Consider the following 17418-nt stretch of genomic DNA (forward strand, 5'->3'; position numbering starts at 1 on the left):
TACAAAACAAAAGCTATCTTACTGAAAGGTAGCAATTTCTGCCAAGCTAAATCTGGAGTGATAACGTACCTGTTCTGTTCATGATAAGCCGGAGTGTAATAATACATTAATATTTATCTTTTAAATTATAGTTTATAAACTGCTTAAAATAACTGCAACTAAAGTAACTGCATCAAATGTGTGTATTGAGTGATTTAGCGATAACGATTTCCTGTAAAAATTAGTCGTGATCAGTGATCACGGTAACTGTTTGAAATCACGGTGACTGAGAAATCACGGTCACCAGGAACGACGTTCTTGAAAAATCACCGGATCGCTCATCTCTAGTCGGATCATATGCCATTGGAAGTGAGGACAAAAGGAAGAGAGAAAGAGAGAAGTATGAAGGATGTTAAAAGAAAAATTGTGAAGAATATTTGGACGGAAGAAGGAAAAGAAAAGTATAGAGCAAGACTTAGGGAGGCAAAATACGAAGAAGGAGAAATAAACGAAAAAGTGAGGGAGCTGAGCGAGAACGTAAAAAATGCAACAGAAAAAAAAGAGATAGAGATAAGAGAGAAGATGGGGCTGTGGAAAAACGAGTGGTGGGATAAAGAATGCAGGGAAGGGAAGCAAGCAGCAAGAAAGAAACTAAGAAATTGGAAAAAAGAAAAAGCAACGAAGGAAGAGTACAAGAGAGCACGCAAGAGGTACAAATTAGTATGCAAAGAGAAGAAGGAAAAGAAACGGATGGAAGAAGAAATGAAGATGAAAGGTATAAAGACGGAAGAAGAGGTGTGGAGATACATAAATAGGGAAAGAAAGAAAAAAGGAGAAATAGTGAGTGATAGAATTACTATGGAGGAATGGAGAAAGTACTTCAGTGAGTTGTTGGGGGGTGAGGAAAACAGACAAGAAAAGGAAAAGAGACAACACAGAGTGGGAGAAATAGAAGAGATAACAAGAGAAGAATTAGAGCAACAACTAAGAAAACTGAAAAGGAAAAAGGCACCGGGGAGGGACGGTATACAGAACGAATCGTGGATATATGGAACTGAAAGGGAAGTTGATAGGTTGTTAGAGATAATGAATGGAGTGTGGAAGGGAGAGGGCTTCCCCCAGGAGTGGAAGGAGGGGATAATATGCCCCATATATAAGAAAGGAGAAAAGGATACAGCCAGCAATTACAGGGGGATCACGCTCCTTAATACGGCATATAAGGTATACGCGATGATTGTGGAAGAAAGACTGATGAAGGAAATGAATGAGCGGGGTGCGTTACCAGACGGGCAGGCGGGATTTAGGAAAGGTAGAGGGACTATGGACAACGTATATATCTTGAATCATATAATAGGAAATGAGATAAAAAAGAGGGGTAGCAAGATATATGCATTTTTTGTAGACCTGAAGGCGGCTTTTGATAATGTGGAAAGAGACTTACTGTGGGAATACTTGAGAAATAAAGGGATAAATGAGCATCTGGTAACAAAAATAGAAGAGATATATGAAGAGACGATAAGTAGAGTGAGAGTGGATGGAAGAGTGAGTGAATGTTTCAAGACGTATAAGGGAGTAAGACAAGGTTGTCCACTAAGCCCCAGCCTGTTTGCAGCGTTTATAGGAGATATAGAGGAGATGTTCAGGAAGGGGCAGGCAGGGGGGGTCGTGGTGGGCAAAGAAAAAGTGTGGTCTTTGGCATACGCGGATGATTTGGTGGTGCTAGCGAGAGAGGAGAAAGGTATGAAAGATATGTTGGGAAACATGGAGAAATATATGAGGAGGAAAAAGTTGACGGTGAATGTAGAGAAATCCAAGATGATGGTGTTTAGAAAGGGGGGTGGTAGGAGAAAAATAAATGAGTGGAGATGGGAAAAGGATAAAATTGAAGAAGTGAAAGAATTTAAGTATTTAGGTTATGTGATGAATGAAAGAAACACAGCAGCAGCACATGTGAGAGAGTTAGTGAAAAAAGCGAATAAGATAATAGGAGCGGTATGGGGGATAGGAGAGAGAAAATTTGGACATGACTTTAGAAGGAGAATAATGATGTTTGATAGTCTGGTGAAAAGCGTGATGATGTATGGAGCGGAAATATGGGGATGGAGAGAGCAAGAAGGGTTGGAAGGGGTGCAAGGAAAATATTTGAAATGGGTGCTAGGAGTAGATAGAGAGACACCGGGCTATATAGTGATGGAGGAAACAAAAAGGGATGGAATAAGAATAGAAGCAGGAAAGAGAGCAATAAGATTTGAGGAGAGGTTGATAGAGAGAGGAGAGTGTAGAATTTTGCAAGAGTGTCTGAAAGAAAAAAGGAAAGAAATAGGAAAAGGGGTATGGAAAGAGAGGGAGGCATATTTCGAAAGAAATGGGTATGCAGGAGCGGAGATAGAAAGAATGCGAGAGGGAGGCAGAGCAATGACAGATGAATTGGTGCAGAGAGACAGAGATGTGCAAGTGCAGGAAAGAAGAACGAGAATTAGGGAATCTAGGTACAATGGGAAGTATGAAAAAATAATAACGGAAGAACTACCAAAGTACCTAGGAAGAGAGAGTAGAAAGGAGAGAGTGATAATAGCAAGATTTAGGTGTGGAAATGAGGAGAGAGAGAATAAATATTGGAATGAGGATAGGATTAGAGTGTGCAGGATGTGTGGAGAAAAAAAGGAGACGATAGAACATATGTTGAATGAATGCGTAGAATTGAGAGAGAGAGAGGAAAGTAGAGAAGAAATGTTGAATGAGGACGGAAGAGGGATCGAATGGATGAAGAAGGTTGAGTGGAGAAGAGGGACAATATGTGGGGAGGGATAATTGTATATATTTGGAAAGCTGCTAATTTGTTATTGTTTTGAATTATTGTCTTATTTAGTTAGTTAGTTTTAGTTATTATATTATATTTTATTGTATTTTATTGAGTTAGTGGGAAATGTCGAAAATCGGATAATTTATAAACCTGTATAGGTATTAAATATACATACAACAACAATTAAAAGAAAACAACCTGGACCAGATTATTCAGAAATGACTGCTGAATCCCTGTTGTATTAATTTGTTGTTGGTATCGTACATCAAAATACCTTACACGATTATTGTTAGAAAGCTTAAAATTCGCATCCGTAAAAAAGGAGTTGGTTTTTGATTACATTTTTCTTCCGATGTAGTCGCCGATGAAAAATAAAAGTTCGATAAAGCTCCCTATAGTCTGTGGCTAAAAAAAACCCTTTTAAAATTTATAGAAGTTCATTTTCGATATCAATAAAAGTGCCAAGTTTCGGCACTTCAGTTTAGTGGATGATTTTATTTTGTAATACATGGCATCAAATCAAATCGTAATAGTTATTAACGTCGTAAGGCCGATATGAAGCAAATAACAGACGGGGTTGAATATTGTAAAATTGAGGCCGAGATTTTATAATCACCCAAGTCTGTTATTTGCGTATCGGCCGTGTGACGTTCAGTACTTTTCATGATACCATGAACATCTAATATTTGAGGATTCGTAAATTTTGCTTGTCTTTCATCACTAATACAATTTACGAGTGATGAGTGAATACCGTTAATAAATAACGGCCGTGGCTGATATGACACACATATCAATTGAGGAGAGAGTACCTACTGTTATAACAGGTTAACAGTATGGTATCATGAAAAAATATTTAGTTTTAGTACACCTGGAGATAAAATTTACATTTACTTTTAATTAAATTTTTCATTAATACCTATCAGACATTATAGAAAATAAAATTTGGAGATAAATAGCCTCTATCATATTCACGTTCTCACATTATTAAGTAGTTTTCATCTGATATAAGTGTAATATACAAGTAATATCCGAAATATATAATAATAGATATTTATACACTTAGGCCCGGTTGTATAAAGCTCAGCTAACCACATGTCAAGTTGGAATTCCGCACATTTGATTGGTTGATTTAAATCCAATGTTACTCCTAAATATCCCCCAATCAGATCGCTTGACATTATGTTAACTTCAAGAATGAACTTGACATCGCTTTATACAACCCGGCCCAAGTGACTTACTTAAACCATTATTTATTCGCGAGAAATAGTAGATTACATACCGAGGTGGGAAGTGTTTCATTCCTGTCGACAGCTAAGATAGTTATTACATTTTTATCAAATAAACAATTAATTTGATGCAGTTTCATTTCTACTGTTTTTCGACTTTCAGTAAGTACGCCACTGAAAAAACCTTATAATAGGGCGGAAAGTGGCCTCTTACTGACCAAGAGAGGGAAGTAAAGATAAAAAGGAATGGTTAACTTTCCGCCCTCGTATAAGGTTAGGAGTGTGCATATTACAATACGATTCCGAATAAAACAATTTACTTTGTTCAGGCAAGTTGTCTTCAATGCCAACGTGGTTTGTCTTTTCAATAATAAACACACCCTATAATTCCTCAACAAACATTAATATGTACAACAAAAGTTCAGCAAAAATTAGATTGGCACAGGGGAACAAATTCAGTGGCCAGCTCGTTCTCCAGATCTGTCTCCTCTCATTTTCTATTCAAATTATTCAAAACGAAGTCGCATAAACCGTATCTATTGTCCAAATCTTGAGGCAACGAACATTCTATGCGAAATAAACTGCTCAAAAAAATTAGTACTAGTAGGAGCTATTAGCTTGGCTTCACGCGGGTTAATTTTCATAGATACATATTCAGAGCAAATAGATATGCATTTACCTGAGAGAAAACAAGACAACCAATATTATTAATTAATTACAAAGATACAAATAATGTGTTCTCTACATGTAAAACCATTTTTGTTAACCAACTTTTTATTTTTCTCCAAGGAGCAAGTTAAAAAAATTACCACTATCATTCAATGTACTACAGGCCGCTTAAAACTGTCTATGAAGCAATTTTCACGTAGGTCCATATCCATATCAGTACATTATTTCACCGTTTGCCAACTAAAGAAAAACAAATAAAACAGTAACAAAAAAGAATCTACGTAGACAAAGTGTTCCAAAATGATTGTGGTATCGTAATAGGTTTTGAATTTTGACACATACCTACCTACTTGAAAAGTGATACCAACTGTCAAGAACCGTCAGAATGAAAGGTATAAGAGAGGTTAGGTTTGTCAACCAAACAATATTAACTAAATCAGTTTGTAATGGTTTTAAACCAATTACAACTCCTAATAATAATAGAATAATAAAATGTTTTGACTTGTTTTCGTTGGGTAAACCCGAGGCATCATTTTACTTTCTTGCGAATTTTTGAATGACAAGAGACAATGACCTAGACTAAAAATTCCTAAAGAATGGACAGGCAGCATTGAATATAGCCAACGGACTCCGTTTCGGCTCAGGGACGCGAGGGTCGCGGGTTCGATTCCGCTTGTGAAACAAATTTTTTACTTTTTAAAAATGATTTAAATTTGTCGTGTTGCTCGCCTCGGCTAAACCGCCTCGGCTACGCAATATCACTCACACTCGCAAAATATCATTTTCTGGACTTGTGGTCCAAATAACTATAACACTTGCCAACAGAGGTGGCAAACTATTTTTTCCGATCCAAGCATCCTACGATACTACAATTATTTTGGAACATTTTGTATAAATTGTGATGTAAGACGTTTTTGCCACTGACACAAATTTGGATCAACTTTCAACTACTGTACTTCAATACCAAATTCCTGCGGGTTAGCGAAGCCAAAATAGAAAAATGTATTTTTATTCAAATCTTGAATGCCGTAAATTAAGGAAATTAAATTCTAAACTGGATCTAACTATATTTCTACCTTACTTTTTGAAGTTAGGGTATTTAAAAAATTAACGATATTCATATTTTCAATTTCACTCCCTAAAACGAGAGTAGTTACAAAACCAAGAAAAAATTGCTTCCAGCCAGGAAACACGACAGCGTTTGACTTTCTATAGAAACTTTTTTTTCCTGCAACTATTCGAAGTTCAACACCGATTCTGACCAATCTGCTTAGGAGGGAAGACGAGCAAAACAAACCAAGCTCTCAGAACTAGCTTTTGTATCGAGTATAATCCAATGAAACTTAGTTGTACTTTACCGTTTTTCATTTGATGTAGCTAAAATAACGTGAGCCTCCAGCTTTTCTGCTGCCATCTCGTCAAACTTTTGTCGAGTCATTTTAACTTTTAACAGCCTTATATACGGATTACGCAAATATTTAATTAACTCAGTTTAGCTTCTTTTGCTCTTTAAATATGCTCCTCCAGAATCACCCAATCATTTTTTATGACCAAGCCGAGTTTATGTAAAAATCATGTAAGGAAGTTTTCTTATTTTCTAGAGTAAAAGAGCTTTATGAAGCTTTCAGTCAAGACTGTTAATTTAAATTCTCGTATATTTTACGATTATAAGAGTCAAGAGTTTCAAACTGATATAATACCCGAATATTTCATTTAAACGCAAAGAATAATTTATTTCAAAATATGTATACGTAGGTAGATACATATTTTCATCGCAGAGTTAGAACACGTAATATCATCGCTTGATTATTTGCTACAGCATATTATGTGTGTGCAAGGTTCTGAAATTTCAAGATTAATTACTCAGTAAACCAATAAACTTAGCAAAAAGACGTTTCAGTTGACGCGGATAAGCCTTTATTAAATTTCTATACCGCGAACTTTCCATATATAATCAACACTCTGTTGCCCTTTTATCGTCACAGTACATTCAATCTAAAACAAATTACATACTTGTTTATTCTCTTATTTAAGACAGGTACTAAATAGTTAATTATCTGGTTACTAATTAATTAGCAGAGCGATATTATGAAGGAAATCACTAAAGATAGTACAACATTCAGCTGCTACTGAGAGCTTATTTAGTTTAGAAAAGGACTTCTAACCCAATAATAAAGCAAAACGGAAACCTATTAAGCTAATTACGGGCGGTGTGAATGTCAGACTTAAGGGAAAATTTCAAAGCTGCTGTAGATTCGGAATACAAGGAGAACTAGGCAACAATCATTTATAGTTATTTGAATCCGTTACATAATTGTGCAATGAGCATGAAAGTTAATTGAAAAAAATAAATCTTGAAAGTGAAAAAAAAAACGCATACTTATATGAACTTTTACAATTAGTAAAATACGGGGCGTGTGAAGTGACGCGTGACGACGTGCGATCGCGGTGCGCCTAAAGAAGTTTTCACTTCAAAAAGCGCGACTGCTACCATATCTGCATATCTGTAAAATCTAACGGTATTTTGTAAATCAAAGTAGAAAAATGATATTGCCAAAAACGCTACCGATTTATTTTCAATAATATTTTAATAACTCCTTCATATGCAAATTTTCCATGACATAAGTAACACTAAATCATATTACTTAATTCGTAAGAAAAATGTACAAGTCTGGTTGAATACTGATCACTACTGTAAAGCAAAGGAGTGGTTGGAGCTTTATCAGTGTAGTCCTTCCTGCAGTTCCGCTTCACGGAAACCGTAAAAGACCATTTACCATACGAAACTTTCGAGATAATTCCAAGTTAAATTCTGAACATGCTGAAGTATAAAGTTGGCATCATGTTTTCAATTAATACGAAAAGTAATAAATCAGTCAACGATTTTAATTCATTAAGATCGCCTTAAGCGTACCATATTAACTTCGTAGTTTACTTTGAATTATGTACATCAAATTGTAATTCAATTACGCAAACATTTCGCAATAATTTCCCCCGAGAAGACAACAAAGGATTAATATTGCACTTACCTAAAAGTGCCTGGAACAGCCGCGACTTGAAGATTCGAATGACGCGTTCGATAGCCAACCTCAGTTGTTTATCTTGCGGCTTGATAAGTTTCGAGTGATAATCTTCAAGAAGTTCTAAAGCTCGATGCGCCTCTGTAACAGAAAGAGAGCGATGTTGATTTCATTTTCTGAACTGAATGAACAAAATAATTATTAGTTTGATTAGCTGACGTCGTATTGCAATAGTACGTCCACGTTTAGAGCTAAACCAATTTAGTTCAAACACAATACAAAGAACTTGCACGGGTCTCATCCGGGAGACTGCTTGTCCCAAACCCGGAGTTGCAAGCACTTTCCATCCGCTTTCTGATAGAATAAACAATGCCGATTCGTAGAAAAATTTAAATAATCGAAAATTTTCCCAAGAGATAATGACGACGGAGCGAACCAATTCTAGATTAAAGTGAGTTTCCAGAGTGGACATGGGTTCCGGTCGAGCTTATCTTGTCTCTTTATGTTTATATTCTGCAACCGAGAAACTGTAAAACGATAACATTTTACCGATGCGAGACTGGTTCTATTTAAATAAGTCAATCAATAAAAAGGAGAAGATTTATTATTAGGATTATTTTCGAAAATAATATCTAGCCGATTCAGCTGTCACAAATAATGAGATTGTTTCGAATGGCAGAAGTGATCGGTTTTCTTTCGAATTTCAGGGTCGCAGACATAAAAAAGAAGGTCTGATGGAGGATCAAAATAACGCGATAAATGTCGAGCGCCGTTGTTTTCCTCAGATAAATTTTGTAGATAAGTTCGTGCACGCCGAAATGTTAAATATCACACGTTCATATTGGGGCCTAAATAAACCATCTCAACAAAATAAACACAAACAAATCTCCTTAGCAAAATCTAGTTTATGTATTCTTCACATTTCGTAAATTGCGGTAAAAAAATTTCCATTAAAATATCAAAGTTTATAATAGTAGTTTATTTGAACAGTAGGCCTTTAAAACGCTGGTTTTACTCGCGTTTTAAAATGGCTCACTCGTGCCAAAAAAGGCCCAATTTACACACAAACGAGTTGAATACAACGTTTTTTTGTTCGACGAGTTCCTTAAAGGCTCCAAATCGCTTAAAACCTTTAAAATTAGCTTGACGTTTCGTTTTGACAAGTTGTGACATTTATCAAAATCCGTTCACATAGGAGAAAATTTTCAAATTGTGAGTGTCGAACAAAAAAAAATTTTTGTCTTAAAATAAAATTTGATTATGCACACTTACTGTATACCTAATTATAATAAAAAAAATAATTTGTGAAATTACATAATTATACTCTGGTAGTCTATACAATCATTATAAGTGCATCTAGGTGGCAATGGAAATGTCAATGCACCTTTAGCTTTCTCGCCAGAAAAGTTACTACTTACTAACCGTTGACAAATGACAGAAATGACATGAGCCCGAGCGACTGGCCCCCTCTCTAACCTTAAAATGATACGCTGTTTATTATAATTTATTTATATTTAAAATTTTAATTTTATAAATTCCACGGAAAATACAAATTAATTGTTGTAGAGTGGACAACATGGTTGGCAACCATAACAAAACAAAACACTAAATGCGGGTTTTTAACCAGGTTTGTCTAACTAAAATCAGCTTTCCACAACCGCCTGTACATGTACATTTATAATGAATTAAGTATAGGTATTGACTTAAGCTATACCGAGTGATCATGAACCCGATGAAATTGAAAATGCAACCCACAATACATTTCCAAAAAAAGCTGCAAGTATATTTTACCGTAAGAGCAATTAAAAGTGCCATCAAGGATTGCAATGAAAAAGAAAGTGCCGTGTCTTTGATTAAGAAACTCGTCAGTCGTCATGCATTTGTGGAATCCTGAAATGGGTTATTTTATTTAAATAAACAATTACCTATAATTATTGCATTTTTTCGCTGCAACTTACAGTGCACAAGCGCATTATGAACTGTGTCATAGCTATCCTTGATGGCTTTTTTTTGCTCTTACGGTACTTTCAATATCCAGCTTTTTTTGGAAATGTATTGTGGGTTGCATTTTAAATTCGTCTGGCCCATTATTATTTATCACTTATACAGGGATTCACGAGAGACTTCGGATGAAAATTTCGTTATATGCAACCCAAAATACAAGAAACCCCTAGAACTTGATATTTTGTTTAATTCGAAATAAGTTAGCAATCCAAGTAGCTTGGCGAATAAGATTAATCATGACACTTTCTCTTTATTGAGGTTATGAGCAAAAGTTAATATAAATCTGAAAACTGACATGACAGACAATAAGGGCCAACAATCGTTGATTTAAATATTACTTTTTATAAATTTAGGAAGCTAGAAACCATTGGAAGTTGTAGTTTCGGTTATTTAAACATAAAGCGTGTTTTTTTTTTTTTTAATTTGGTGTCGAAGTAGGCGTTGGAAAGTCGATTTAAATCGCACCACTCATGTAAAAGCGTAAGATTTAAACAGCTGATCCGTATATATACCTGTATAGTGCGTTAACAATCGACAGTTCAACGCATACTTCGACGCCAAATTTAAAAAAAACACCCGTTATATGTCATAAATACATGATAGATGTCACGTAACGACAACTGGAAATTGTCTTAATAAAAGCAGTCTTGGATTCATTAAAAAATAAAAAGATCAATTGATAACTACTCGTTTGAGAAATATGTTTGTTTGGTTGCGTCGGGACGTTGTTAGGCTCATTATTACTCGTGAATACCCCTGTATTTTACAATGTTACGAATTGTTGTTGTTGTTATTGACAACATTAAGTTCCGGCAGTTCGGACATTTGGAACTGCCACTGACAGTTCCTTTGAAGACGTTTTAACAAATTAGCCGTCGTTTTTCCAAACTCACGTTATCTGAAGTGCGGCCTTTTTATTGCATTACGTTCGGTTTTATTGGTCTTAATCGAGAGTTCTCATCGGAGTTAATCGTCCATCGGTCCGGTAAATTGACATTGTGCAACCTTGACTGATTCCATCTCTCTTACAATTTCTGGATGTCGATTCAAATTTTGTCTCCGTTCGACCCTCGAACTTGATTCATAGCGGTCGGGGTTGGGGAAACGACGCGAAGCTTCAAGTGGTACCAGATGCAGAGAAATTACATCTGCTCCGTTTTATTAATCTTTTTTTCGATCAGACGCATTTTGATGAAGAAGAATCGAGTTGATTGGTTTTATTATTGGCAATTATTTTGTTGAAGAGTGTCGGAAAGGGATTGATTATTGTGAGAGTATCGCTTAAAAATGACGATACGTCTAGTACCTAATAGACTAGGAGTTGTGTCCAATTAAGACGACTACCAGCTAGAAGCGATAAAAGTCGGACGAGAGAAGCTGTCGCTCTTTTCGAGGTTTTTAGGGTTATTGCAGGAAATTCTCAGGGTGTAACGAATTTACAGGCGTTTGCAGAGGGTCCGAAAGTCCTGTAATCGTTGCGTACCTAACGCAGAAAATATCTTTTATTGTCCGAAAATTACACTAACTTAGTCTAACACAGTAGCATGTTGTTCAATTGAAGAACTCTGAACTCTAGAGTTAGCTGACTAATACGGTAGATGTGAGAATCGTTTAAAATTCTCATCGCGTTCCGTCCACTAAAAACTTAAATTCGCAGAGAACAATCATTGGTCCTAAGTGAATTTGGAAGACGCTCTTGTGCATCGAAAAAGTGTAGCTTAAACAGGACGAGTGAGTGCCGACCAGAATAATCAGATTTATCATATACAATTCCGACCACAAAATTGTGTTATCCTTTTCGTTAGGCTCATTTCAGCCGAACATTCTCCCTCTATGCGCTGTGCAATCCATCTGTATTAATTACGGAACTGTTAAAGGCTAATGTAATATCGTAATTGATAGTGAATTGGATTATAGAGATAAATGTTGCTAGGTCGAGTTTTTGTTCCATTTGAGGCTTCGTTTATTACTGAGGCAACGTTGGCCGAGTCTTGAGGGACCACTCAAAGATGAATAGTCGCGTTGTGCCCCAGACGAAGTGAACGTGGTTTGCGGTTAACGCCGTTAACACATCTTTGTTGCGCCTTCTGAAAATCGAATGGGTCCCATCTAAGCCACATAATATTTTATAGCTTGCTTCTGGGAGCGATATTTGTTCCGACTCACTCGCAAATCTGGTCAAGACCCTTGTTTGTGGTATCTAACGCATATTTAATGTCAAACGCACAATTAGATAAGCAAGATAAAAATATCTCTATCACCCTCCTTCACAATTTTCAGAAGAGCTCGTTACAGTCTGGTTCACAGTCTGAGTTCACTTTCCGCCTTGTATAAGCCAAAGAAAGTTGTGATAATCTTACGATTATGCAGGAATATTAATTGTTATTGTCAAGTTACTTTTCCATTTCAACGAATATCCAGGTTAAACGCAGCTTTAATGGACTGTTGCTAATATCAAGTTGCTGTCCAGCAAAGAATAACAATGCATAACTAAAACTGTTATTTAAATTACGTGGAATACGGGCAATTGTAGGACATGCTCATGTGGAAAATGTAACTACAGCTGAATATGGAATTTAAATTGTAAATACATTCGTTGGACGTTGGAATTGAACATATTTTTGCATGTACAACGTGCAAACAATGTCTATGTTCGTTAATGTAGAAATTAATTACTATTCCTCCAAATAAAGCTTTTATTATTATTATTAAAATAATTTAATCTAAAAATTGATTCTCATTTGTGTATAATGCCAGGCACAAGTAAAAACTCGTGAAATTTTATATATCATCGTATCCCACCTCCACCCGGCGGCACGGCAATTTTGCCGGAGTACATACACTATTACGGATATTACTATCAAGTAATAGTGCAGTGCTTATCAACATAATTACCGGCGTCTCGCCTCCGCATTTTGACTTTGTTGTGTATTATGTTCTGTGTCAATGTTAAGGAATTTCCTCACGATATGACATGAGTATAATAATATACCTTTTTGAATTTCAACCACCAATGTGTTCTCTAATTCCAGAATTTTTAAATTTTTAAAAAGAGATTGCGGTACTATTCCCGTTGCTGAAATTACAAGTGGTAAAATCGAATTTTTTTCTAAACACCAAAGATTTCTCATAGCAACGGACAGCTCTAAATATTTATTAATTTTTGTGTTATATGTCTGTGTTATATTATGTGAATTTGGAACAGCTATATCTAAAAGATATGCTTGCTTTTGTTGTTTATTTAAAATTATAATGTCTGGTCTCTTATGCTTAATATGAATGTCAGTTAAAATTGTTCTATCAAAATATAACTTGTAACTGTCATTTTCCAAACAACTTTCTGGTGTATAACTATAATGTGGTTGTGTATTCTTTAATAAATTGAATTTAACAGCTAAATTCATGTGTATAATTTTAGCGAATATATCGTGACGTTTTTTATATTCGCTTTGAGCCAAAACGGTGCAAGAAGAAATGATGTCTTCAATTGTTTCCCCTTCAGTTCCGCAAATCCTACATTTATCAATTATCGATTGTAAACCGCATATGTGTTTTTTATAATTTCTTGTATTTATAACACGATCTTGTATTGCAAATATAAAACCCTCCGTCTCAGGGTGAATATTATATATCATTATTATTATTATTTTATTTTTCCAACGATCGTGTTTTTTCACGTATTTATCAGAATTATTGGTAGTTCATGTAAAATGTATTTACAAAACAAAATCTCTGTCAGGTTTCAATAAAAAACAAAAAAAGTTTAATTCGTGCTATGAATTTAAAAAACAAAGTACACACAAAATATGAACTAACTCAACAACCTGTAGACTATAATAATCGTTTAGACTATCCTATCTAAATTATATTAATAAAACTGAAACTGGTTTATGTACAGACTCTAACTTATTTTGGAATTATGTAAGAAGTAGGTATGCAAGAAAGGGCACACTACAATCCCACGGCTTATGAGCCATAAGGATACAGAGCTTAACTCGGGAGATGCGATAGTTAATGCCTTCAGTATACTTTCACAGTGTGTATTTACCTTGCAATCAACAATTACTTACATAAGGGGTGGCTATGACCTTGACAGTGTCAGAGTTTTCGTATCTATGCCAACTCAGCTAATAAACGTCAAACAACTGTCACTATTAATCAAAGTTTAACGCAAAAATTTCGTAATGGTGCTTTCAACTTTTCAATAACGGAGAATGGACATACAGCGTTGTTGCCTGTTTGGCTAAGTTTCGGCAAAGATTTCTAAATTTAAATTGAAACAGGTATATGCAACCAAAAATACTTCCATGCATTCAGACCATCTGAACGTCTAGATTTCGACACACGCCCAAAATCTCAAAGACTTCTTTGATCTAAATAATTATTGATCGCACAGTATAATCTGATTAGAAGTGTGATAGTACTGAATCATGTAATACTATTTTAATAATATGTAGTTCAATTATTTCGTCAAACTACATATTTAAAGGTTTAGCCTTTGAAACCTTAGGCCCTTGGTGCAAAGAAACAATAGATTTTATTAATGTCATCGGAGACCGACTTATCGCTGAATCAGGGGATTCAAAATCTAAGAAATTCCTTTTTGAGAGGATTTCCCTTGCCATTCAACGTGGAAACGCTGCAAGCATTCGGGGCACTTTTCCAGATTCCGCATTATTATCGGAAATTTTCGCATTGTAAATTTAAAATGTTATTTAATAAAATTCCGATTTTAATAAAAACCTTGATATTAATCAGATTACACTTCCACACTTGAAAATAAAGAAACTGCAGGTCTAGATTCTCTTCCAGGTTAGAGACTCTTGTCATGTTTTCGCTGAACCGTTATCAGTGTTATCACACATTTTTAATTTAATTTTAAAAAGGCAACATTTCATACTGTTTGGAAAACAGCCAAAGTTTGTCTGGTTGTCAAAAAAGCTCCTCTACCTTATAAATTATTATCGCCCAATTTCAATTTTGTCTGAATCTTTCGAAAAGATTTGAATCCATACTTTACAAGTACAGGGTCATTATAAATGATTGTCCCATCGCAGTAGGTGTTGGTGACGTAGTTGAATGAATCATAACATGAGTGAGACTAGTATCGCCGATAAGTGGCGCTCCTGGTGGTAGTGGAAATCTGTCTACTAGTTTGTCTAACGTTGCGAGGCTGGCGGCACATCCAAAATTTGTGTGGGTTTTCAACGCCAACTGCGATGGGACAATCATTTATAATAATCCTGTATATTTATGTACCAATTAGTTAGCTTATCTCTACACATTAGCAAAGTTTCTTGAAAAACGATCAATTGAGACTAATTTAGGTATGTAGGTACCTACCTAATTGTTTTCTCAGTTCGTTTCGGAAATATAAAATGTACAGGGACAAGTGGATGTTAGTGATACGGATATCCGTAAAGCTTTGGATCAGATAGATCTCTTTATACTTATTGAAAAATTGAAACTGTTTGGTTTTTCAACTTCGCTGTGTAGAATCCAGTCGATTAGCGAAGGGGGAAACTTGCGCGGTCCAAATATCCAACCAATAGCAACCACTCTTATTTACTAATAAATGCACCTGGTCGGACCACAGAACGGTCGAAAGAAATAGCGTTGCTGTGCATCCCCACCTAATGTCCCTTCACTAATCGACTGTACTCTTTTGACCTAGGGTGAAAAATCTCATCATTATAAAAATTGAGCTAATGTAGAGATACCGAGCGATCAAATTAATTTGTAATCGAGTCATCCATAGATTTGAATCCGTACCTATGTCTTTTGTGATTGATATGTCGAGATTTAACCTGTGTTTCAAGCTGTGTTTATATGTAGGAGCGTGGAGTTCAAGTAAAGACATACGATTTCGGATTTATGGATAACTCGATTACAAATTAATTTGATCGCTCTTTATTAGTAGGTAGCGCAGCATGTTAACAAAGTTAATAACAACTAATTTGAGAGTTTAATAAATGTCTCACTTTGGGAGGCATTTTTAATAACACGTTCAAATTTTAAATGCGAGTTTGCGTACTGTCAAGGACATTAAAAATGACAGACGTTGGCTGGCATAGCTAATAGATATCATTAAATTCCCTATATTTAGTAAAATTTTATTATTGCAAACTTAAATCAACAGATCGTGGTTCTTTGATTAAAAAATAGACTATATGTGGCCTTCTATTGTTCATTTTAGAAATCTGATATTCTTATTCATTCACCCTTTTTGCGTGCCGAAATTTCAATAGAGCACAAAATTACATTAAAAAAATCTATTGGGATCTACCTATTAGGAAATACGAGTATACCTATTTCTTTTGTCTTATACACCGTATTTAGTTTTACTTCTCTTTCTTGTTTGTCCGTTTGTGGTATTATTATTATTCATTCCCACCATTAACCCAGTAGTTAATCGACATTCAGTATTGCGGATATAGCTACCAAATAATAACCAACAAGTAGATAATCATGTGAAGTAATAACAGTACCCAAACCCAAACCGCAGTCCAGCTTCACTATTTCACGCTTCTGCTGTTATTCGAATAATATTTATAGTTAGCTACTGTCAAACTGTCCAGGAGGAACAATAAGACAGGGTCCCTAACGGATGTCTGTTAGCTAAAGTGTATCTTACAATGTTTGAGTACTTGTTATATGGGCGGACCACTCAAACTATCAAAATTTACTTCTTGTTCTATTTTTTGTGTAAGAAAGTGTACCCAAAATAATCACTTATACAAGGTGATTCACGAGTAATAATGAGCCTAACGAAATTTGTGATACAACCAACAATACATGTCCCCCATAGTTTTTTAGTTTGTGTTTTAACTGATTATTCCACATAATGATTTTGATTAAATTTAACAAATGTAACGTCGGGCATGTTGACTATGTTGTTTAAAATTAAAATATATTTTTTTAAATCCACATAATCGGTGCAAATGTAATGTTGGCTGCATCACAAATTTCGTTAGACTCATTATTACCTACTTGTGAATCACGCTGTATATCTGTTATTGCGTATTAGTGTATCGGTTTTGATGATCTGGTATAAATCAGTGTCGGAAATATTGAAAGATGTGATATCTTACAGTTGTGCTATATACGTGAAGGGACCCCATTTGCTCCGTCCACACTAGGAGAACTCTAGAACACCTCCCTCCTACACCAAATTCCAAAGCATAATCGTCTTTGGAAGACAAAACCGTTAAACTACAACTGAGAATGTTATTTTTCATAGATTTTCCAGAAATGTCTAATATTATTATTGTCCGGGAAAGTAAAAAAAACTCGAATGCGTCCAATTTTCTCATTTTTTTAAAGCTTTCGTCGATTTTCTTATATCACAATAATTAATCTTGTAACGTAAGCTATTTTAAATCCGGACAAAAATTTACAAAAAAATATGCAATCTTTTAATTCTCAAAACTATTTTAATATGTAAATAGTATCTAGTATTTCTTATTTCTTAACATTCGCTATAAAAAGCTTTGATTCCACTAAATATTCAAATGAGCTTCGGTAAGTTTGGTATGTGCCATACCCTTATCACAGGAGTTTCTAGACATCCCTATTTGGTCGGCTGGTGTCAAGATCACCGAAATCGAATATGCTGTGTTTAATCCTGTTACAAAGCGAAGTCCAATTTAATTCAGTTACCATAAGCTGTTTAAAATTTCGCATTAATTGTAGCAAAGCATAACTGTACCTACCTACT

General features: G+C 35.2%; 1 protein-coding gene across 4 annotated transcripts in view; it reads right to left on the bottom strand.

Moving 5' to 3' along the window:
- Nucleotides 1-17418, bottom strand: part of dlg1 (discs large 1) — a 347088-nt gene that overhangs the window by 291861 nt on the left and 37809 nt on the right. For all 4 annotated transcript variants that reach the window (XM_069054713.1, XM_069054712.1, XM_069054715.1 and 1 more), the window contains one exon: nucleotides 7707-7838. In XM_069054713.1, coding sequence (XP_068910814.1) covers nucleotides 7707-7838 — 132 coding nt within the window. The remainder of the gene's footprint in view (nucleotides 1-7706; nucleotides 7839-17418) is intronic.

This window comes from Tenebrio molitor, chromosome 7, assembly GCF_963966145.1.
Source record: "Tenebrio molitor chromosome 7, icTenMoli1.1, whole genome shotgun sequence".
Lineage (NCBI taxonomy): Eukaryota > Metazoa > Arthropoda > Insecta > Coleoptera > Tenebrionidae > Tenebrio > Tenebrio molitor.